The sequence below is a fragment of the Ananas comosus genome, linkage group 25 (assembly GCF_001540865.1).
Source record: "Ananas comosus cultivar F153 linkage group 25, ASM154086v1, whole genome shotgun sequence".
Taxonomy (NCBI): Eukaryota; Viridiplantae; Streptophyta; class Magnoliopsida; order Poales; family Bromeliaceae; genus Ananas; species Ananas comosus.
The window spans coordinates 2,216,786-2,241,204 of record NC_033645.1 but is presented as its reverse complement, the minus strand read 5'-3'; the positions used below and the strand labels follow the sequence as shown (position 1 = coordinate 2,241,204).

The 24,419-nt window shown below is 35.6% G+C and overlaps 4 protein-coding genes across 4 annotated transcripts; 3 read left to right on the top strand and 1 right to left on the bottom strand.

Moving 5' to 3' along the window:
• LOC109728965 (stem-specific protein TSJT1) lies at positions 2,254-5,853 on the top strand. The gene is made up of 4 exons (XM_020259538.1): positions 2,254-2,576; positions 4,261-4,504; positions 4,648-4,768; positions 5,359-5,853. The coding sequence occupies exons 1-4, from the start codon at positions 2,401-2,403 to the stop codon at positions 5,550-5,552; spliced, it is 735 nt and encodes a 244-aa protein (XP_020115127.1). The 5' UTR covers positions 2,254-2,400; the 3' UTR covers positions 5,553-5,853.
• Positions 10,261-15,041, top strand: LOC109729025 (putative serine/threonine-protein kinase). Its single transcript, XM_020259635.1, has 7 exons — positions 10,261-10,560; positions 11,484-11,620; positions 12,591-12,706; positions 12,944-13,154; positions 13,257-13,494; positions 14,132-14,282; positions 14,437-15,041. Exons 2-7 carry the CDS (start codon positions 11,515-11,517, stop codon positions 14,785-14,787), a joined length of 1,173 nt encoding a protein of 390 aa, XP_020115224.1. The 5' UTR covers positions 10,261-10,560; positions 11,484-11,514; the 3' UTR covers positions 14,788-15,041.
• LOC109729026 (clathrin light chain 2-like) lies at positions 15,428-18,739 on the bottom strand. The gene is made up of 3 exons (XM_020259636.1): positions 18,281-18,739; positions 16,127-16,280; positions 15,428-16,039 (listed from the first exon to the last, which is right to left on the bottom strand). Exons 1-3 carry the CDS (start codon positions 18,658-18,660, stop codon positions 15,641-15,643), a joined length of 933 nt encoding a protein of 310 aa, XP_020115225.1. The 5' UTR covers positions 18,661-18,739; the 3' UTR covers positions 15,428-15,640.
• On the top strand, positions 22,636-23,994 carry LOC109728983 (uncharacterized protein At4g19900-like). The gene has a single exon (XM_020259562.1). The coding sequence runs from the start codon at positions 22,703-22,705 to the stop codon at positions 23,852-23,854; it is 1,152 nt and encodes a 383-aa protein (XP_020115151.1). The 5' UTR covers positions 22,636-22,702; the 3' UTR covers positions 23,855-23,994.

The following is a 24,419-nucleotide window of genomic DNA, read 5'->3' as shown; positions in this document are numbered from 1 at the left end:
CTCTTGGCACTATCGAGTTTTCTGCCGTTAGATTTATTTTTTGATCATTTTTATTTGTTAGATTAATTATATTATTCAATCAACCACTCACTCAACCCTAATGAACCATTATTAACTTAATCGAATATCACTATCATCCTAACTGCACATCATTTCATCCAACGGTTGAAACTTCAATAGTACCAAGCATTTGATATTATTGATATATAGTAACAAAATTATATATATATATATATATATATATATATATATCAAAAAATGAATTGATAAGAAATTTTGGTCAATTTTATTAATTGCAGGTCCATTACTTAAAAGAGAGATATTTAAGTATACAATCTAAAATGCAGGCCCTGAAGTAGGAGATTGTTTTCTACTAGTAGTGGTATCGTGTCACCGTGCTTCAAGCAGACCAGATATGTTTTTAAAGGAAAGTATCATAATTTAGTTAAAAAAATTATGATATGATGGATGAATTTGAGAAACAAATTTTATTTATTGAGCCACCGTTTGGTTCGGGGTTAAGAAAAAATAGCTATTCCAGGGATAGGATTAAGTTCAGGGTTAAAATGGTGTTAAAATTTTTTTGTGTTTGGCTGGAGGTTGGAGTTAGCCTAGGATAGTGAAAAAAAATATTTGGTTAGAGTAGGTGGGATAAGAAAATAATGATTGATAAAGAAGAAAAAGGTAAGGGCTCGGGATGCGTGCGGGGTTAAAGTTGGGAGGGAGAGTGGGGTTAGTAAACCCCACTAACCCGGTTTGGGGTGGGGTTTACTAACCCCACCCCTTAAGAGTGGTGTTTGGGTATAAATTGGGGGTTAAGGGGTTATTCCACCCCTTAACTCCCAACCAAACGGTAGCTGAGGATATAGATGATATGATACTACAGTTTTATTTTATTTTATTTTATTTTTGATGTAGCATTGTTGTCATAACAAAATAAAATTTTATCGAAAAACTCTCCAAAGAAGTGATTTGTTGCCATTTGTTAGTTTTTACCGCCATCCGATAATTCGTTAAATTATTATAGCACTAAAATATTAAAAAAATTAAATTTTAGAAAGATTATAGAAATAAAAGTAACACATGACGACGAACTGAAGTTGCTTAACAAGACGTAGTTGGAGAGCAGAGCACCATATCACCTATATCGAAACAATCACATATCTTCTTTTTCTAAGATATAAAATAAAATTTTAAATTATAATATAACAGATAAATATAAAAAAGTAGTAGTTGAAACCACCGTATCAGCAACATAACTGTTCTAGACCTTTCTTTTTTTTTTTCTTTTTGGCAAAGTGTTGTTTTCCAGGGATAGCACCCGTGGGGCCCGCAACAGGCGCTGTCCACGGTGGACAAGTAGGGTGTCGGAGGTGACGTGGCATTTGCCGAGGATTGAGCACAAGCGTTTCAGCGGGGTGATGGCGCTGACGTGGATCACCGTCACCGGATAAGCTCCAAACGACTTCGTCGCTCCCGAGCCTTACCTACCATGCTTATCCCCACCGCCCCGGGGAGGTGAAGCGCCCTCACAATTTTCTCTTTTTTTTTTTGTATAATTATTAAAAAATATATTATATTAATTTTAATTTGTGTTTTTTTTTTTTGGTTATGGTAGGGAATAGATTTCAGAATTTAAAAGAACATCCACAAACTTATTTTTTATAAATTTTTGGCCGCAGTAAAATTTATTTAGAATGTAGCTTCAAATAATACTATAATTTATATATATAAAAAATTAAATATATATATATATAGTATATATTATATATAATATATAATATAATATATATATATATATATATTTTATGTTTTTTTTGTTATGTTGCTTATTATTGTCAGCATCACAAACAATACAAAATCAAAAAGGCAACCAAAAAGTACGGTACAACTTAAATATGACGAAATTATAATTTATTTTCTTAAAAAATGCTATTTCATCCATCCAATCTATTCCAAATCAAGTAGGTTGAAATTGTGACTGTATTTTTCTGATATATATATATATATATATATATATATATATATTGTTTTTTATGTGACTAATTGAACAGCCAATGCAAAAGGTAAGTTAACCGTTTGGTGACAGGAACCAGGTTTTGTTGCGGAAAATCGTAGATCCTTATCCACCATCTCCATATCCATTTGTCATGTGCAGCAGCAACAGCATAAAGTAAAAATAAAAAATAATAAAAAAAAGTGTCGCCCACACACATACACTGATACACACTACCATTTCCTTTTAATTACCACAACATTATCCACACTATAAATACCTTCCATCCCCATCCATCATATCACCTCTATCCATCCCAATTGTTTTTCATAATATTTCTGTATCCGTCGATATTGCATTTGCGCGCACAGAATTATCATCTATAAAAAAAAAAGGTATAGAAGATGCTGGCTGTATTCCACAAGCAGTTTGCGCACCCTCCTCAGGAGCTGAACAGCCCAGCCGCCGACGCGGCGAATATCCCGTCCGGCAGGCCCGACTCATTCTCCGCCACCTTCGGCGGCGGCGCCGCCCTCGCCTGCGTCGGCCCCTGCGGCCGCAGCTCCTCCACCCACCAGAGGTAAATATAATTTATCAGGAAAAATTTAAATACCATGACACGAAATCATGCTGAAAATTTGCTGGCACGATACTATACGGTACATTGCTGATCACAATAAGTATATATATATATGTGCCGACATATAATATAATAAAATATTTAGTATTTTAACAATAAAATATATAAATTATTTATTATATATTTTTAATTAATTTTTTTAATTTTATTAAAAAATTATTTATTAACTTTAAAAATAGAGAATTTTGAATTCTGCAATCGGCACGGAAGCTGTATTATATAGATATCTTTTTAGCATGGTAAATACGATTCATGCCGACCAGTAGTTTAATCCTTATAGAAGCTTTTGTTTATTTATCGCTTAGTGCTATTCAAAAATTTTAAATTTATTCTTTTGTGAATGAATAAATTATTTTTAAAATTTTCAAGAACATATTAAATATTATCCCTAATTTATATGCATCCAATTGTTTAGGAGTTGTTTGTTTTTGTAAAAAATAATTACACATTTCTCTTGCCAGAAAAATATTTTTTGTCTGTTTGATTTTTTTTTTCTGCCGTGAATTATTTTTTTACATATTTTATGAAAAAAAATTTTCCAAAAAAAAAAAGAAAACTGTAAGAGTCAGTAGATTTTATAATTTTTTTAAAAAATTGTGCTTTTTTTAGGAATCATCCTCCTCTTATAAGATAAGTGCAAATAATCACAAATTTTCATAGGACCATCTCAAATTTACTATTTTCTTTCTTTTTTTTTCGAAGAATTTATGATGAAGCTGTTGTGTTTTAAAAGCGAGCTGATGTTAGATTGTAGATATCACGTAAAATTAATCGTATAAAATTTATCGCGTTAAAAATTAATATTTTTTATATTTTGGGTGTAAACATATATATATATATATATATATATATATTATAATATGATAATATATACTTTAAATAAAAGGATCCCATCTTTTTTTCTAAAACCCCGCAAACATAATTGGCATGATTTGGTTGAGTGAGCACTGAATATGCTTTAATTTTAGCAGGTTCAATATCATTACCTTAAACATTATTACCTAAAATTCCCAATCATAACTAGATGTACTTCCTAAGTCCTAATTTGATTAATTCCTGCAACATTTGTTGTCACGTGACTCTCGTGTGAACCTTTAGGACAAAACTTTAGTTCATCTATTTTGAACTATGAAATTAAAATAAAATTTATTAATTTTGATAGTTGTTATTTGTTTTATAGAAATCGAATTTCGATTTTCATTTCACTTCAGAATGGAAATGAACAAATTCATTTATGATCCAATCCGATCTTGAATTCCGAATTGATCCATTTCAATATAAATCATTCAAATTCTCTTTCACCAACACCTACTTTCTCTCCCTTCATCATTTTTCTCTCTCTTAATTAAAATTCTCTTTAAAAAATTCTGAATTTTTATTTGATTTTTATTTCAATAACGAACCAAATATTTTAGATGATTCATTATTCTATTTTTCATTCCAAAGCAATCCGATTTTATTTTTCATTCATATTCTAATTATGAATTAAATATGCCCTTAGTATTTGTAAATTTAAACTCTCTTCAAATGCAACTATATTAATGTTAGCATCATCAAGCATAAATTTAAGATATGTGGAGTGTAGACTGAGATTGTGGCAAATTTTTTTTTTTAAAAAAAACAGACTGTTCTGCTGCTTCGACGAGATATACTGCATGTTCGTGGGCAGCCTGCACAATCTGAGCAGCCTGATCCGGCAGTACGGCCTGTCCGGCAAGTCGACGAACGAGGCGCTGCTCGTCATCGAGGCGTACCGCACCCTGCGCGACCGCGGGCCCTACCCCGCCGACCAGGTCGTGAAGGACCTCTCCGGCTCCTTTGCCTTCGTCGTCTACGACAACAAGGCCGGCACCGTCTTCGCCGCACTGGTACATTCTTTTTCTTGCTTTTGTCTAGCTGCTTACAAAGTCTTAAATATTTAATTTTCCAAAATTTTCTACAATTTTTGAGTTTAGATATTGGCGCCTAAATGTACATTTTGTTTTGTGTTGTGAAAAATGAAACGATGCAGAGCTCGGACGGAAGGGTGCCGCTGTACTGGGGAATTGCCGCCGACGGGTCGGTGGTGATCTGCGACGACCGCGACATCATAAAGGGCAGCTGCAGCAAGTCCTACGCCCCTTTTCCGACTGGTGAGTATTTCAAAAAAAGTGTTTTTTTGAATTCGGATTATAAAACTGAGGACCTTATGCTCTGATGCCATGTAATATAAAGTAATTGTCATCGGAAATGTGGCCCCATAATAGTGGTGATGCTCCAATTGGGTTTTGATTTGTGGGTTTGGTACTCGAATTTGGTTGGGCCACCACAACCCATTCCTTACTTGGGCTGGGCTACAAAAGTCCGATCCAACACGACGTAATTTGATTCGACAAACTTGAAATAAAATTTATATATATTGTGTGTACTTAATTTGATTATAAATTCCGTTGTATCCGAGTTGATCCAAACATTCTGAATCTAGAATAACCTGATCAAAAGCACCACAACTCGACTTAAGATGAGCGAGACGCAGGTTGTGTTATGGTAATCTGAATTGTTTGATTCCGTGGTAGGGTAAAACAACATGATTATATAACTAAACTATGGGCTCACTTCATAATTAGCAATGCTTCTCTTGTCCTTCCATTTGGGCATCAAATGGTCTAGAACACTGTTGGATTCATATATATTGTGGCTTCATCGGTCCTAACTCATCATCCTGGGGATTTGGTTGGATCAGGGTGCATGTTCCACAGCGAGTTCGGGTTGAAGAGCTTCGAGCACCCGATGAACCGGATGAAGGCGATGCCGAGGGTCGACAGCGAGGGCGTGATGTGCGGCGCCAATTTCAAGGTCGACACATACTCTAAGGTCAACTCCATGCCGCGAGTCGGCAGCGCCGCAAACTGGACCGCGTGGGACAACTCCCTTTAATCCAGCTCTCTCTCTCTCTCTCTCTCTCAACGCAACATGACACGATACGACACAGACACGCGCGATCTCAAACATGCGTAGTCTTCGAAGTTTCGGTTTCTTGCAATGTGTAGTTTGGACCTGTGACTGGTGGTAGTGTGAAGTGTTGTTGAAGCAATAAAATTTTAGAGGGGTTGTGTGTGTGATAGCCTGATAGGTAGGGTATATATATATATATATATTTGATGTAGTCTTTGTTGTTTTTACTCAATCTTGGATAATGCCAGCATGGAATTATGAATTTAAAATGCTATGAAAATCCCATGAAAGAAGGACCATATATAGCTGCTATGTCAAACGAACTTCTCTTTGGCCCTTTCAACTTAATAAGGATTTGATTATGCTAAACTTGTTAATAAGTGGACGATTAAGTGCATGCATGTTTGGAGCTATTCGGTAAAATATTGTTTAAGAACTATTATTAGTGGAACGTGTTGTTCTCTGTGAGCATGAATCAGAAGTTCAAAATTAAAGCCTCTATTTGGAAGCTCCAAGTTTTTACATTTGTATATGTGGGTTAAATTCTTATTTCAATTTTTCGTCATTGAAGGACATCTAGAAACTTCTATTTGCGATTGTATATATTAAAGTCAGCTATAATTTATACTAGAAGTAAAAATTAGATCAAACGCATGCTAAGATCCTCATTTTAGGGACCTATTATTGGTTCCATTAATATATCCGTCCAAAATATCAATCAAAAACTTAGACCTTGAAAACCTTGAACATGTTTGACGAAGTTGCAACTTTTTTTTTTTTTTTTTTTACTCTCAGTTGTAGCTATCTAGTTTTGACCTACTCGGCCGGCTTCGTCTTTAATGCACCTATTATTAACTTTTATTCTATCATATAATTAATCGATAACGATGTTTAATGTTTTCAAAGCCAGGTTTAGTGTACTTGAGGCTCAACTTTTATAATTAATTAGTAGTCTCTTAAATTAAAAAAATATCAATTTGTTGTATGTGTCCTATATATCATTTTTTTTAAAACCCAGGTATGGTGTTAAGTATAACTAATTGACTCGTTCTTTAAAAGGTCACTGGCCAAGTTTATTATTAATTTATTAAAATCATAGAAGTAGATATGAACATTTTGATCATCTATTGTTTTTTAATACAATTCAAAGAGATTAATTAGGTTACTGGAACTGAATTGGCCCATGATGAAGGCTATTTGTTCATTTAGAAAATTATGTCCATTTCAATTTTTCATCAAATAATTTGGGAAGTCATTTATTTTACACGAAACTCGCAGCTTCATCAGCTAAATTAATTGAATAAAATCTGCATACTACTCTATAAGAGTATTGCAAATTTAAAATACAGTAGTTTTTGAAAATGTCAATAGTGGTTGAGGGGTTTTTATTCCTAACTTCACTTTCAACTAATTTGACTGCAAATTTTCAGTTCTCAGATTCAAAAAGCAAAAAGTAGAAACTTAAATTCTAGGCATTGTCCAGCTTGGAGAATTACGTACACACGTATACAGCTTTTTAATTGATTGAGATCCATCACATGGAATTGAACAGCTAATAATAAATAGCTCTTAAATTGTGGAACTCAGAGAGGCTCAGTGTGCACGTCAGAAACGGTCTAGAATGGGTGAAGTTCAGCGTGTACGTCAGAAACGGTCTAGAACAGGTAAAGTTGCAAAAAATTCCATGACGAAATAGAAAAACCGTAGAAAAAGAGAACAAGTAAATAAAAACAACAGAGCAAGTAAGAATTAGTAGATACTAGTTCGGCTAAGGAGTTGTTCGACTCGAGCTCGTGCAGGTTTATCGATCAATGTTGAGTTCAGCGAACCACAGTCTCAGCTTGATCATAATCCATACACGACGTTAGGGTGAATTTCCGACTTCGACTGCGCAACCAAATGCCTGATTGTTCGAACGAGCCCTAATGCATTGCCTCTTACGTTATATTTTATGTCATTAGATTCAAACGTTCTATTTATGACTTAAAAAGTAAAACATATATAACATAATGTATTAAATTGATGTACGATGTCGTTGCCATTGAGCTAGCTAGCTAGCACATAGAAGACCACTTCCAATAAAAGCTACACATCAATGCCAAATAAAAAAAGAAAAGAAAAGAGTTATAAAGTTTGAAATAATCATCTTCATGTTGTGTAAGGTTAATATTCTGGTCAAATAAAAACTACGCGTTGATGGTTTGGTACCATTGCAATATTTACGAGTCCTATCCCTCTTGTGGCATTATAATAATTATTACTGTAAATTAATGTATAAAAATGAATTATAGCATGTTGAAATATTGCAAAGGCTTAATTAAATACGATGAGTTAGTGACTCCCACAAACAGTCCGAGAATTAATATAGAATTATTATTCTCGACGACCATTTTTAAATCCAAAAGTTTGGCCTTGTCCTGCGGAAACTGTTGCTTGGACTTGGTGCGCCAGATTATCCCGTACACCGTGCTCTAGCTATTCATCTAGTGAGGTAGTTCAATTCCTATATATCAAATAAACACGATTGGATCGAACGAAATCGACCAGTAAATTCTAATCTTATTATTTTTTAAATTTTTATATGATATTTAACAGTATTAAATTTAATTCAAAAATAAGTAGAATAAAAAACACAAGCTATAAAAGGACAATAATATGGATAATATAGTGAACCAGTAAGTGGAGACAATAAATTCCGCATGGGTACATACTAGATTAAAAAAAAAAAAAATGTAATCTTAAAAATAATGGAAAAGTCTAAAGCCACTTAACACTCTCTCGAGCCACAAGATGAAAACCAATCGAACCACTTCACATAGGCGGGTTTAACGGCCAAGTGAGCGTCCACTGAAGCCTACGGTCAACGAAACGGACGGCTGCGATGGAGTTAATCATTGCGTACGTGGACTTTTGGCTTCGTTCGGTTCACGACAACTCTCCGACCTCAACGCGGTGTATCCGTACATCTCCTACACCACACCTTTGTTTTTTTGGGTAAACTTTAAATACACACGGTAATTTTACACTTTCTTACTTTATTACTCTGTGATTTAAAATGTATCAATTTAGTGTTCTGTGGTTTTATTTTTATCTTTTCATCAATTTTTTCGTTAATATTTCGTTAAATTATATACAAAAAACTTTAGATATCATATATAGGTTTATCAAATATTCACTTTAGTACTCTTTAGGTTTAATTTTGTCACTAATTTAACGAAAAAATTAGTGAAATTAATAATAAAAAGATAAAAATGAAACTATATGATACCAAATTGATACACTTTAAACCATAGAGTACTAAAATAAGAAAGTGTGAAACCATATGAGTGGTATTTGAAGTTTTTTCTTATTTTTTTGAACATGTCTCGTTGAACAGGTGTAATTCAAACTGTCTAAAAATTTGCGTATATAAGATTATAAATTTTAAAAATTTATTATTTGGCAATGAAGTGGTTTTAAAAGTTAGGGGTACAAAAGAAAAAGGAATTTTTAAGCAGCGTCATCTAAATATCATAAAATCTGGTATAATTTTACTATAAATTTTCAAAAATATTATTTTATTGTCGATATATTGTAGTATATAATGAAGATGACTCTGATTTATTAATACTTCTATTTTAAAAAATTATATATGATGTGAACTACTTTAATTGGTCTATAACGAATGTTTTATTGGTTAAATATAATACTGTACATTTAAAATAATCAATCCGCAAAGTCTTGTTTGGTATAGTTATTTTCTTTTATTCTTTTAATATTAATTATGAAAAATTTAATATGCTGGCAAAATTTTTTTTTTTTTTTATCATGATTGGTTAGTTTGTATTATACTCTGATTATATAGAATGATAATTTTTTTACAAAAAATTGGTAAATGTAGAAGAAAGTTCGCCTTCAAATTATTTTTATTATTTTTTGAATAAGTAGCTTACTTGCTTCCAATTTATCATTCCCTCCTATGTTGTTATATATATATATAGAACTAGGCTACTATACTATCGATAGCACGGAGCGCTCCGTGCTACCAAGTTGTTTTCGATGATGCGGTTTCCAAATCGACGATCTGTTCCGTTAAACTTGATCTACACTATTGAAAATATTTAGAAACTAAATTTCATAATTTTTCGATATCATTTACCTATTAAACAAGTAGTTTAAAATTGAACGGCTGAAAATAAAAATCTTATAAAAAATGATGATAAAAGATTTAAATTCAAGATCAGATATGCTGATCTTACTCTAAATAGTGAAAATAATTTTCTATAAAATTTTCATCGCATTTGGATTGTTTTACACCGTTAAACTCACAAACACACCACATCGGCCATTAAAATTGTCAATTTTGAGATCTTTTGATCACTAGTCAAATGATGTCAAAAAAATCTGAAATTTAGTTTTCAAATACTTCAATAGTGTAGATCAAGTCTAAGGAGCCGATCGTCGATTTGGAAGCCGCATCATCGAACACTTGGTAGCACGGAGCGCTCCGTGCTACCGTGAGCATAGTAGCTGGACTCTATATATATATATATATATATATATATATATATATATATATATATAATTTATTGACACTACAGTAGTGAAAAATAAAAATGCGGCTCACGGTGAACCGGGTGCACGCTAAAATATCTCGCGGTGCACCGCTAGCTTCTATGCTGTCGCTCTCGTCTCGAGTCTATATGTGGAAACGGGGTGAGAAAACTGTGGCATGGCGTGCGATGACTCCTCGCGAGGACACTCCTCCCCTTTATATTGTCCCCTTCATTAACTTCCCACAGCGAGAACGAGGACGAGGACGACGACGACGGAGGAAGAAGAAGAGGAGTAGATCGTAGTAGTTGTCACAGTCTCCTTCGGATCGTGCGGTTTTTTTTGGACCTGCTACTTATTCTGCTTCTTTGTCTTCGCCTTGATCGGATTAGGGTTTAGGGCTTTGGGCGAAGGTGGAGCGATCCAAGATCGAGCTCTTCTGATGCGGATCTGTGAGGTTTGATATCCTTTTCATCTCGTAGTTCTGCGATTTCGTCTAATCTAGGGCTTGGATGATTGCAATGGATTGTCGATTCGTTCGTTCGATCTGATTTTTGTGATTTTGATGTTAATTTTCTTATCGGTCGGCTTCGATCTAGTTTGGTGGATGGAGCGAGGGGTTGATTCGCACAGAGTGGTGTGATGAATCTTTGAGACTCTGTGAAATTTATGATGTCTTAATAGGGATTCGCTCTTTATTTCCTGTTGCTTAGGAATTGGTGGAGGTGAATCTCTACACTGGGTTGTTGCTGAGTGTGAAAAGAAATTTCTACGAAATATGGATTAAATAGGTTGTAGAGCAGTGATTTGCGTTATTAAAGCGACGAAGAAAGTTTATGGAGTGATTATTATGTGAATCAAAGTGAATTTGTTGTAGAAGTTGGAATCAAATGACGAAGAAATGAAGGAAAAGTAGATAAAAATGAAAGCGAGTTGTTATTGTTCTTTTTATTTTTAAAGAGAGATAAACTTTGTAAAAGTTTATCTCTCTTTAGTATAGAAGTGTTATAACAATAAATTCTATTGTGAAAAATATGACTACAGCAGCTGTTGTCTATGACTTGGGGCGACCCATCCATACGTTAGTTCTGTTATGCTGTATGCATATTGAGTTGTAGCGTTGCTTCATGTGGTGTTTGGTGTCTTATATTACTGAAGCAATGAGACAACTTACGTTTTTTCTGTCTTCAATATTTCTTTTAGAAGGTAGAACAAATTTTGCATAGAAATAATTGATACAACTGCAATTTCTTATAGCATGTCGATGTCATTTTCCTCACTTTTCTTGTGAATTTTGCTCAACTTCTTTAGCATATCTTGCGTTGATCTATGATTGCGATCTTTTGATAGATAAGTAATTGGTAATTCATCTTTTTGCAGAAGAAATCTTTGATGTAGATAGAAGTGACATATGTACAAATTTGAGAGGTATCATTCCAAAATACAAGTGGATATGAGTTGGTGCTGCTTTCCCTCTAGGAAAAGGAATGATCCTTATCCTCCACAAGAGTTAGGTGGTAAGTAATTTTTGAGAAGTTCATACCAATGGTTTGGGTGCCGGACTGCCGGGGGATGCGAGAAATAATGTGTACTTCATTGATGTTCATAATAAACATCTTTTTTGATGTGAAAAATGGCCGAGTCACTTTCTCTTGGTTAGCAATTTTTTATATCCAGCAGTGCTGTGGTGTATTCTAAGTTGAAAAGACTGGCTTCTATACTTTTTGTTGAATTTTAGAAGTCATCTTTCATGTCACATGTGAACACTAATGTGCTAAGTCAGAAACGATACAGTGGAATGCATCAGAGAACCTAAATCTCTCAATACTTCAATCCATACATGTTGTTATGATATTCATCTTGTTGGCCTCAGATGGCACGTATCTGCTGTGTGCGTTAGCATTTTAAGTGCAAACTGTTGGTTTTCTGTTCAGTTTTGATCATCAAGGATTATTACTCAATAACCTTGATCTAGGATACTAAATTAGTAAGCAGAACTTCACGACTTGCAGCTCACAGTCTTGTTGTTCCTTCTTTAAGAGATATTTCACCTTGATGCAAAGTGCAACTCTCCTGGTTAGTACAAATCAGGAGAAACTGTCTCCGCAAATTCCTTGCTTTTCTTTGTAAATTTATTTTGCATGGACAATCAGAATGAATCAGATAAAAATTTTTCTTTTTCGGCTTACTATTAGAATCTTCATTCTTGGAGTGCTGCTTCTGCCAGGTGATTGTAGTAGAGCATTTGTTTTTTTTTTCCTTGATCTGCGTAGGCTTAAAAATGACATCATGAACAAGGCCGACATAAATTGTAAAATAGTGATTGTTCTTTGTTGTAACAGTACTTTTTTGTTTCCTGTATCTGTTCATATTGATTTACCACATTTTGCAACCTCTTTTCTATGTTCATCTGAAGAAAGCACAGTAATGAACCAATTGTGGTTAGCATACTCTGTCCCCACTGATTTTCTTTGCCTTTTCTTCCAGTTTTTTCATCACCTAAAAACATAAAGCTCTTCTCCTACGAAGAACTGAGATCAGCAACAGATAATTTTCACCGAGGCAATAAGATTGGTAGAGGTGGTTTTGGAACAGTTTATAAGGTACATATTGGAAGCTAGACTTCTTCTCTTTTTTATTTTGTAACAATGCTAGAGAAGTGGCTACATGTTTTCTAAGCAATGTAATGTTTTTTTTAACTATTCTTCAGTTTATTTTCTCCTGGACTTTACTATTATGGGCATAACTTAACTAGGGTTTCTATTTTCCTCATTCAATTGTATATGTGAAACTATTTTCAGTCGTGATTTTGAATATTCATTTCACCTTTGATGTGCCAGGGAATTCTTAATAGTGGACGGGAAGTTGCAGTGAAAGTACTTTCTGCAGAATCAAGGCAAGGGGTTAAGGAATTTCTGACTGAGATTGATGTCATCACAAATGTTAGGCATCAAAACCTTGTCGAACTACTAGGCTGCTGTGTCCAGGCCAATAATCGTATTTTAGTATACGAGTTCTTGGCAAACAGCAGTCTTGACCGTGCATTATTAGGTGACGTATTATATAGTTAACCAGAATAATTATTTAAATGACTGACTGTTTAGTGGAGTATACTTGCATTTCCATCTTTAGCCAAATAATTTTCTCTTGCAGGTTCGAATAGTGATCCTTCCAAACTAGACTGGAGCATAAGATCTGCAATATGTCTGGGTACTGCTAGAGGTCTTGCCTTTCTTCATGAAGAGCTTGAACCACCTATTGTGCATAGAGACATCAAAGCTAGTAATATTCTCCTCGACAGAGATTATATTCCTAAAATTGGAGACTTTGGTCTAGCCAAGTTATTTCCGGATAATGTCACCCATATTAGCACCCGTGTAGCTGGAACAACGTAAGCAACAAAATTTTACTATGTGTGCCCTAAACATGTTATTTGAATGTATTTTGTTCGTTTTGCAATCTTCGCATAATTTGATGTATTAAACCATGACCTTCATTGCATTTTGTAGTCATTGGTTTCATCTAGCAATTAATGAATCATAGTTTCTTGAGCATTATGAGGATGTTAGCAGAGAGCGCACCAAAGGTAGTTTGTGAGCATTATAACATGAGACACCATTATTAGGGCAGACTGCAACAGCTTTCACAAGGTGTAAAATTCATCATAGAACAATAGACGGAGAGTTCTGTGAAGTGCTGGTAATTTTGTTAGAAAATAAATATGAATTTTCATTCGCATGTTAGTGTGTGAGAAAGCGAAACTAGGTATAAACTGTCGCATTGCTTAGATAACGAAACGTCGAAACCAACATATTGTGAAGTAGATTTTTATTGATAAGTTTTTATATCATGCAAGACATCTTTTACATCATTTTCCCTCCACAGCAATTTAAGTTATGGACAACTAAGTCGTGCAAGTACCTAATTATTGTAGCTAATATCTGTGAGAAATGGGAAAGAAAATGCAGATTCTTAGATGATTGCCATCTTGTAGTAACTAGTAACTTGATCTGTTGTGTTACATGCAGTGGTTATTTGGCGCCAGAGTATGCGTTGCATGGGCAACTAACAAAGAAGGCCGATATTTATAGCTTCGGGGTGCTTGTGCTTGAAATAGTCAGTGGCAAGAGTAGTTCAAAGTCTCTCTGGTCAGAATCGGGGAAGCTTCTTTTGGAATTGGTTAGTCCTCATTTAAAGACCATGTATTTAACCTTATATTGAATTTAGCTCACTAATATTTGAGATCTTGTATTTAACCTTATTTTGAATCTAGCGCACAAATATTTGATTCATAGTTCTAATGTTCGTATTATTGAACCATGCAAATTCACAGGCATGGCAGCTTTACGAAGAAGGGAACCTCAAGAGGCTGGTGGATACGGCGCTTAAAGAATATCCGGAAGAGCAAGTTATTCGGTACATTAAAGTAGCCCTTTTTTGCATCCAAGCAGCAGCAGGGCGTAGGCCCTCCATGCTGCAGGTCATAGATATGTTATCGAAGCCCATCCGACTCAATGAGAAAGAGCTCACCCCGCCGGGATACATTGATGACTACGTGAATGTGGGCAAAGAATCAAAAGCAACTACATCCAGCAATTTACCATTCAAGGACTCGTGTTCTGCCGATACAACTGCTGCATTCACCTCTAATCCCGTTACTTTCACCGAAATGGCTCCAAGGTGATGCAAAGCCGATGATTAACAATTTTCTTTCATTGCAGTAGAATCTGTCTCGCTAGTCTTTGTTCGTTTAGGATGCGTAATATTCAATTTGTATTTATTTTTTTTGCGTGAAAATACGCAGATAGTGCTATAGCACCATATGCGAAAGAATGTATATTGTCTTTGAAGAAAAAGCAATTCTTATCTTAGTACGTTAGTAGAAGAAGGCTTGTTGGAGAAACTCTCTGGTGCAGCTTTAAACGAGATTTAAGGGCCCCTATATCGCCTGGTAGAAGAAATGTTTGTGTATATTGTACAATGAGCTGCTTCGATAAATCCTTCCAACACCTTTCTACGACAGGCTGAAGCTTTAAGAAACAGATTGTATCTCTCGGTTCCAACACTTCCTTACCGGTACAAGATCAGCACCCCTAAGCTCGAGAGGCTGCTTGAACCTATTTTAGCCTTCACTTTGAGGTAAAAACCAAAATGAAATTGCATTTGAAAGGCGAAAGTTTCAATTTGAAATTTCTACTCTGTATAATTGCCGCCTCATAACAACACTGTACCTTACAACATGACCGCACACAGCCAAATCAGCTGCCAATAATCGCTTCGCGTCTGCCAAATGGTTGGCTACTGCACTTCGCTGCTCGAAAAGCTACGCAATCATCAGAACTAATTTTCTAAATAAACTCTTTGTCGGTCCCCATATGTTACACATGCACACCATCATAAAAGATCTCTTACAGAGTAAAAATGCAGATCTCTACGAATTATACAATAAGAAAATACCACAAATAAGTAGCACGAAATACTAACCAAAAAGACAAGTCCAACAGTATTCAGTCAGTTGAAGCTAGCTGCTGGCTCGGTCACTTTGGTTGCTGGCGAGCTGCTGCTGGAGAAAGCAGTTCTGCCTCCGGCTCATTTTCATTCTCTGTTGCTTCTCTACTCGGCGAAGTTCCCTTGCTTTCACCAGTGGCCGCTGTAGGAGGTCCATCTTCGGATGCGGCGGCAGGTGGCGGCGGAAGCTTCATGTGAGACGGGGTATTGTGCTTCAGCTTCACCAGTATCTGTCGCATCCTTGAGAGGTCGGTGCGCTTGCCAGGCTTTGGGCCTTGAACAACGACAACGGAAGGCTTCTTCTCCTGTTCTTTTTTTCCTCTCTTCTTCTCGATATTGGCTATCTCGTGCGGGATCAGCTCTGCTATTGCTTTCCAGTAGTGTTTGTTGGCGTTGGCATAAAACTTCTCCTCGTTTGCTACAAAAAGCTGGACCATTACAAGAAATTAAGGCTCAAGATAAACAATTTATGGGGGGAGACAAAGAGAAAGTGTAGGCGGGGTTTTGCTGATTACATTTTCCTTTTCTCTGTTCTGCGTCTTGTTCGTCTCGCGGTTCAGCTTTCTCTTCTCATAGAAAGCTCGCTTGTATTCATCAGCTTCAATGATTATTTCATTCCGCAGCTCCTTTTCCTTTTGCTCTTTCTCCTCAAGAAGGATAGTGTTTTGCCTGCATGTTGGCAATCAGATAGGTCTCTGTTTCATATACTACAAGGAAACACAACAATGAAACTCGCAGGAAAATAATATGAGGCTTTTGACCATTAAATAGTGATTATATTAGACTGCATCACTTCTTGCGGCACATCATTGAGACCACCCTTCCTTGGGGTAAAAAATGAGTCAAATATCATCCATCAGACCATTTCTATATCCAAAAATTTTCTTGATAAGAAATTACTTTGCAGATTTGGCTTGAATTAGAATTTGGGTCCCTGTTTAGATCACTTATTTACAAATGGCCAGGTGTCAAAAAAACGTACTTGCATATAGATCAAGATATCAGCAAATTGTAAATATTGTTAACACTAGTATCATTATTCAGTACAAGATAATCCCTACTATATTTGGTCCATGAATTTCATTCATATACCCTATATTCAGTATTAATAGAAATATATCACATATCTAATAGGTAAATATTTATCTGTACTCTCAAGACTTTCTCCGACTCCAAAGCTTCCACGACATTATTGTCACGCCCTGAGCCCGCTACCAATTTGGTCCGGCTCGGGCGCGTCAAATAGACGCCGGACGGACAGCACCTCCCCTGTCCGCTCAAGGCGAAACAACGCAATCGTGTACAACAAGTGTCCAGAAAAACAACTTGAATACATACACAATCGAGCAACAAAAGCGAGAGCACAATCAGTGCTGAACAAAACAAGAGCAAGCATCACAAGAGATAAACAAGTGAACAAAGAGAGATACTATTCTATTACATTTAACAATGGTAACTATTTTTAATTCTCAATCCTAATTCCTAAATAACAAAGAGTGGCTTAGGAATGCAACTCCAAATCCCAAAGAGACCTCTGATACAACAACAAGAAGTCTTTGACTATGGAATCACATTTTGATGCAGAGAAAATTCACCACGATTACCAGCAGCCATATTTCTACAGTATCTCATGCTTTCTGCATCAAGCATTTAGAAGATGTTCCATGCAAGAAATGTTTTGCAAGCACAACAGAACAACCAAGTTGTGTACCAGTAGATATGGCTGCATTCGCTGCAGTTTCCTAACCCAAGATTCAAAATATTAGCCTCCTTTCTGGTAGGCCTGCTAGGAGCTTCAGCTTCAATAACTTGGGTGTCTGCTTCAATTCTAATTCAAACTAATCCAGAATTCAAAAAAAAAAATGGTGAAGACTAAAAATGGCTAAATTACAAAATTCCAACTTGGTTCTGAGATGTTTTGCATCAAACTCTAGTAGTACATTTTTCTAGTAGTTTTGGTATGTGATGATTATGATTTGAATAGTTTTCTTCCATTAGCATATTCGAAGTTACAAAACAATCTTTATTATCTTTAAATGTCTCGAAACACACTTAAGAAAGCTTTCGTAAATTGTATACTTGCTCCTCCTAAGTTCACTTCAATGCTACATCATACATAGATTCAAACATTTTTATTGTGTCTTACATGAGTAACATGCGCAGCTATGAACGCATTTGCTTGTGACTATGCAGCACCTAGGTGGCCTGCATATTTCTTTCACATTTTAGATGACCACAATCAATAACTAGAACCAACAGGCATTTATCGCCGTGTTGCTTTATTTCATAAAATAACAAGGAAATTGATCAATAAGCTCTGTTTGCGACATAAAGTGCAACAGTACATAATCCATAAATCATAATATGCTGCAGTAAATACAGGAAATAATCTGCTCTAAATTACCTAAGATCAGAACAAGTTCCACGATACTGTCATATGCGTCAGTTGCAGCCTTAACATCAAATACGCAAACAGCATTATATAAACTAGTCTAATAAGCACAAATACAGCTTCCTTGTACATTGAATGGACAAGAGAGAGCACAAACTCCACATAATTAAGCAAATAATCACAAATCCAAATAAATTAAGCACAAATTATAACGTTTGATACGAAATCTAGGTTAGAAGAACATCAAAGAAGAAGATCTAGGAAACAGAAGGCTCACCTGCGCCACTCCCTGAGAACAAACCCCTCCTCCGGATCCATCTCGTTCGGGGGAGGAAGGATCGGCCCACCCTCCTCCTCGTCCTCCTCCTCGTGGCCCTTCCCGCTGGATTCATTCATCGGGAAGGGGGGCGGCGCCGAGGAGAAATCGGATCGGAAGGCGTAGCCCTCGGGGACGTCGCCGGAGACGATGATCGGTTCCTCAGAGACCTCATCGGCGGCGGCGAAGGCGGTGTAGGCGTCGAAGCCCCGCCCCGGAGGGAGGCGGGGTTCGTGCCCTATGTACTCGTCGTCGTCGTCGTCTTCGTCGAAGCGCCGCGTGGATGCCCTAGCTAGGTCGTCGCCTTCGTTGGTAAAGGTGTCGTCGAAGGATGAAGCCATGGAGGCTCTCTCTCTCTCTCTCTCTCTCTCTCTCTCTTCTGAGGTCGGTGCGAGACGACGACGACGAGGGATCGGATCATTGCTCAGTAACTTATACACCCGGTGTACTGTACTATAGAGAGTTCTAAAGTGACGAAATTGCCCTTGGATTATTTCCGATGGACCTGATGCACCACGTCATCTGTGGTGTTTGCTCCTGGTTTCGGGTTCGGATCTTGTTCGGATACAGATATCGGAGATTTTATCTAAATTTGAAATTGGATAGAGCAATTGACGCTAATTGTGTATAATTTTAGTCATGAGTGTAAAAAAAAATATATATATTCCTATGAATTCGAACTCCCTTATGATTTTTGTTTGTATACGAATTGAATTCGAACATGAAGTTGAAACCAAACCCTTTTAAAATCTTATTTTATATATATATATATATATATATATATATATATATATATTCCGTCTTCTATACTTTCGAAAGTACGGGAGGTTCCGTGTTTGTAAGTTGTTTTTGATGATAGGACGTTCGATTTGATGATCAGCTCCGTTAGATATGATCTACCCTATTAGTAGATTTTTTGACATCATTTACTAAGCGATCAAAAGTCTAAAAAATGACTATTTTAACGGTCAATGTGGCACATTTTTAAGTTAAACGGTGTAGAAGTATCCAAATTATATGAAAATTTAATAAAAATTTCTACTTAACATCAGTAGCAAGATTAATACTTTCGATTTAAAATTTGAATCCTTTATCATTATTTTTTATGAGATTTTCATTTTCAGCCGTTCATTTTGAGGCTACTCGTTCACTAGACAAACGAAATCAAAAAATTATGAAATTTGGTTTCTAGATAGTTCCAATAGCGTAGGTCAAGTTTAACGGAACCGATCGCCAAATTAGATGTCCCATCATCGAAAACAACTTACAAGCACGGGATCTCCCGTACTTTCGAAAGCATAGGAGCCTAGTTTTATATATATATATATATATATATATATATATATATATATATATATATATAATATTTTATTTTACTAATTAATGTACATTAATAATTTAATTTAATATTTAGTATATAAATATTTTTATATTGCAAAAAAATAAACCATATGGTCTCTTAATTATATCTCTATTGATTAATTTTACTTGCCATTCCCAATTTTTACTTAGTTTTTCATTTTTGTGGGGAACTGCTGATGCAATTAATCCTATATTTATATAAAACTTACCAGTTATGAAATTTGTAGAAAATTATTTTTTATTTGCCCAGTAATTAAGAATATCGCAAACAGCATTAACGAAAATATTTGATTAGTCGAAATCGAATCATGAAGGAAAAGTTTTTCTTTGAAAGAAATAATCTAATTTGTGCAAGATAATATGCTACCACATTATTTTTTTATGCTTAAAATATTAATTTAAGTATTCCATAATTGCTGGCTTAGTCATAAAGATAATAAGTTAATATGGAGTTATTGAGATTGGGATTGACTTTTTGTAAGAACTTTGGGAGCTGTCCCCAGTGCATTAGTCTTAGTCCTACAAACTTTTTTAAAACTAAAAAACCATCTAGAAGTTGTATTTACCTATGCTTAAGATTTTCAAATATAATATATAACTAGCAATATTATCATCTGTATAATTATGCGTAGCGTCTAAATCTTACATTATAGTCATCCAAATACTAATATTACTCATTAGTACTTTATTAACCTCTGTTTTTTAACATAAACTTATTTTTTTGGATTTTTAAACTTTTAAATGAGTAGATGACTGGGTTAAAATATACACTTTATATATAGAGAAGCACTGCTATCTCTACACCTCTAATCTAGTTGTAGATCTTAAATCCTACTCAACCAAAAAGCTTTTATTTCTTACCAGTCTTATCAACTATTTTTTAGCACCAAAAATCTATTTAAAATTTTGTGAACTTCAGGATAGTGTAGGTATAAGATTTACACCTATGTATATGTGCGGAGCGTATAAATGATATTTTTCTAATATAACTCACATGCCACATTTAAAGATTAACTTATTAACAAAACTTTACTTGGAATACCGTAGATAGTAAATAAATAGTATTTACTGTTAATATTTCTAACACCATTCCACCCACTATCACTGCATTCTAGACATTCAAGGACCGAAAAGTAGATAGTATACACTTTTCTTTTTACAATCAAAAGTATTTTAGCTCCACTTTATTAATAATATTTTGAAATATAATTTGAGCCATCATGAGGTTACTGTAGCTAGTGGAGAAAAAATGGATACTATATTTTTTAGAGGGTTAGTTAGACTTTAGTAGGAAAATTAAGGGAGTGGAGGAAGCACAATTAGCACTGACTATTACTTTTAATCTAGCTGTAATATTTAATATTGCATATTGTCTTTTAAATTTTCCAAAGTTATTTACAGCCCTCATAGAATTAAATGTTAACATACGCCACTAAAAAAGTTCAAAATTCTATGAAGATTTAATCAAAGTATATACACCACAAAGTTTGAGACCTTATAAAACTAAAATAATATCCTTTCTGTGTTTACATCTTTACATATACCATTATTAGGTGTTTCTTAAATATATACACATTTAATTGCTTTTCAAAATTTGAGCATCTCATTTTGACAATCTAAGATCGATTGAAATGGAATTTTCTTATCAAGATTGGACGTCATCGATTTATCGTGATAGTATTTGATAAAGATCCTATGTTCAACATTTTGTTGCGAAAAAATGGATGCTGGATCGATTTTCATTTAAGATATAAATTTTAAGATATCTACTGATTATGGCAGTAATGCATTAGAGATCAGCTCTCACCAGCTCATGCATTTGGTGTATTTCTATCAAGAGGAAAATTACAAATGGTAATTGAGAGTTATAATCCAACTAACTAACTATATATGGTCACTTATGTTGATCCTAGTAATTAAGGCACTCCCTCTTGTTCTTTTCCATTCAAAATTTACTTTTTTAGGGACAAACTTATTACTATATTTGGTTTTTTGGATAAATGTAGTCCAACATATGTATTGGAATGGTGGGAATCATATGATGCTAGAAAAATTAATGGCCCATTAATTATCATTTTTTTACTCTCTTTTATACCTGTTTGACTTGTAGATTTTTTTCATTTTATTTTTTTAAGAAAAGAGCAGAGGATAGAGAGATGTTGCAAGTTTTCAATCTGCATATAAAACTATTTTTTTAAAAAAAAATTAAGAATGAAAACATGCAGTTTTTCTAAGATAGATAATTATTTTGAGTTGGAAAGTATTTTACAATTTTTTTTTTTTTTTAGTAATCCCAAAAATCCTATCCTATGAATATATTCTCCAAAAAGGCCACTTATTTATTTTCTCAATAAGCCAGAGGGGTAAATCACTTATTTACTTTATTTTTAAATGTACATGCACAAGATTGAATCTTTCAACCTCTTAATTATTGATTAGGGATATAAACTAAAGTATATTAAGCAGTGGTGGTACACAAATTTCACACTTAAAAATCTTTTTTTTTCAACGTGAGAGTATTTTTCAACCTCTCTTATATGCAACCAAATAATTTTGCATTGAAGTAAAAAACAAAACAAAACAAAACAAAACTTTCTATACACCTCATATATGGTTGTACACCTTACATCCCTCCACTTTAAGATTAAAAATTTAAAAATCTTTTTTGCCACAAAAAATTGATAAAATTAATAGCCTAATCCTAGACATACAAAATTTAGAATGTAAGATTTACGTCTATACCTTAGAATTATACAAAATTTGACTCTAAAGAGTTTAGATACGAATCTGAAATATCCGAATAACGTAGGGGCTCTTCCTACATTTTTATCATGCAACATATACCTAACATGGCCACTACCGTTGGAGCGCGCGCGCGCAATTATTACCACTAAAATTTATTATTTTAATTTAAATCCCCGAATCTCCTTCCTTTCTCACTCGATCTCCTCCTCCCTTTCCCGTTCACATAAACCCTCGCACGAGCCTCAACGCAATGAGAGCTCCTCCTCTCCCCCTCCCATGGCGACCTCCGCGAAGAAACCGAAGCTTCGCCTCTCCCTTCTCATCCCCTCCTCCCTCTTCGCCCTCGCCATCCTCCGCCTCTCCCTCCATGGCTTCTTCCCCCATCCTCCCTCTTCGTCTTCTTCCTCCTCTCGACCCGCCTCGATCCCCACGGCCCTGCTCCCCCTCCCCAAACCCCACCTAAAGCTCCTCCTTTTACGCAGCTCCGTCAATGGCCGCTCCCGGTTCCAGCACCTGCGCCCCAGCCCCCGCTCCCGCCGCTTCTTCGCGAGAGCCACCGAGTTCTTCCGCGGGCATTGTGAGCTCCGCTTCTTCATGACTTGGATCTCTTCATTAGATGGTTTTGGCCCCAGGGAGTTCTTGGCAATGGAGAGCTTGTTTAAATCCCACCCAAATGCGTGTTTGCTCCTAGTTTCCGACACCATGGACTCTTCTAAAGGTGCCCATTTGCTCAAACCCTTCTTGGATAAAGGGTTCCGAGTCGCCGCAGTAGCTCCTGATTACAACTACTTGTTCAAGAGCACCCCTGCTGAGTGCTGGTTCGAAAAGCTGCTTAATGGAGAAGTTGATCCAGGGGAGGTTTCGCTTGGCCAAAACCTCTCCAATTTGCTCCGCCTTGTGGTAGTTTACAAATTCGGCGGTGTGTATCTCGACACGGATGTAATAGTGATGAAGAGCTTCTCGGGACTTAAGAACGTGATCGGAGCTCAGGCGGTAGACGCGGCGACGGGGAATTGGAGTAGATTGAACAACGCCGTGATGGTGTTCGACAAAATGCACCCTCTTGTGTATAAGTTCATTGAGGAGTTTGCTTTAACATTTGATGGTAGTAAGTGGGGCCACAACGGGCCTTATCTCGTTTCGAGGGTGGCGGCGAGGGTGGCCGGGCGCCCGGGTTTCGAAGTTACGGTTTTGCCGCCCTCCGCATTCTATCCGGTGGATTGGAATAAGATAGCGGGGCTGTTTAAAGAGCCGAAGGATGCAAATTACGCAAAGTGGGTGAAAGCGAAGATCAAGAGTATCCGAAAGGAGAGTTTTGCTGTTCATTTGTGGAACAAGCAGAGTAGGGGAATGAATGTCGAGGAGGGGAGTGTGATTGGGAGAATAATGTTGGATTGTTGTGTTTTTTGTAATTTTTCCAGCGGCTAATGTGTGAATAGAGAGGAATTGTAGCAGGAGATATGTGACAATTCTCAACACTGTTGTATTGGTTGTGTTTCCAGTTTCTGAGGAGATGTGTTAACTGTAAAAAGGAAATTAAGAATGGATGGGTTGTGGCAATTCTCTCATTCATTTGCTGCTACTTTTCTAGGTGGTGTGTCACTGTCATAACAGTATAACAATTACATATACATGAGCTTGTGTATCCGATACCCTGATGGCAATAACATCAGTATCATCAATGATCATGGATTTGCAATAAGATGTTGCTGAAAAGAAAAATTAAATTAATGTGATGCATAGTTTGGCTTATGTGCTTTATGTTTTCTAATATTTTCTTGATCTAGATCAATTTCTCTCTCTTAAATTGTGCCTCTGATACTGATATGTTATTTATTGACAAACCCTAATGATCTATATATAATAGCACTTCTTTATTACATTATTTTTTTTTTTGGCCAAATAAAACAACAAGCCATTTGTGACCTGCAGCTCAGGCTTCGATAAAATGGGCTCGAATTGATTGCCGACATATTAGGTGCAGTTTTAAGCA

Coding starts and splice junctions, on each gene's coding strand:
- LOC109728965 (XM_020259538.1), top strand. CDS start 2,401: ATGCTGGCTGTATTCCACAAGCAGTTTGCGCACCCTCCTCAGGAGCTG. Junction 4,505..4,647: donor GCACCGTCTTCGCCGCACTG/GTACATTCTTTT, acceptor GAAACGATGCAG/AGCTCGGACGGAAGGGTGCC. Junction 4,769..5,358: donor CTACGCCCCTTTTCCGACTG/GTGAGTATTTCA, acceptor TGGTTGGATCAG/GGTGCATGTTCCACAGCGAG.
- LOC109729026 (XM_020259636.1), bottom strand. CDS start 18,660: ATGGCTTCATCCTTCGACGACACCTTTACCAACGAAGGCGACGACCTA. Junction 16,281..18,280: donor GTTCTCAGGGAGTGGCGCAG/GTGAGCCTTCTG, acceptor GCCAACATGCAG/GCAAAACACTATCCTTCTTG. Junction 16,040..16,126: donor AGAACAGAGAAAAGGAAAAT/GTAATCAGCAAA, acceptor GTAATGGTCCAG/CTTTTTGTAGCAAACGAGGA.
- LOC109728983 (XM_020259562.1), top strand. CDS start 22,703: ATGGCGACCTCCGCGAAGAAACCGAAGCTTCGCCTCTCCCTTCTCATC.
- LOC109729025 (XM_020259635.1), top strand. CDS start 11,515: ATGTACAAATTTGAGAGGTATCATTCCAAAATACAAGTGGATATGAGT. Junction 12,707..12,943: donor GTTTTGGAACAGTTTATAAG/GTACATATTGGA, acceptor TTGATGTGCCAG/GGAATTCTTAATAGTGGACG. Junction 13,155..13,256: donor TCTTGACCGTGCATTATTAG/GTGACGTATTAT, acceptor TTTCTCTTGCAG/GTTCGAATAGTGATCCTTCC.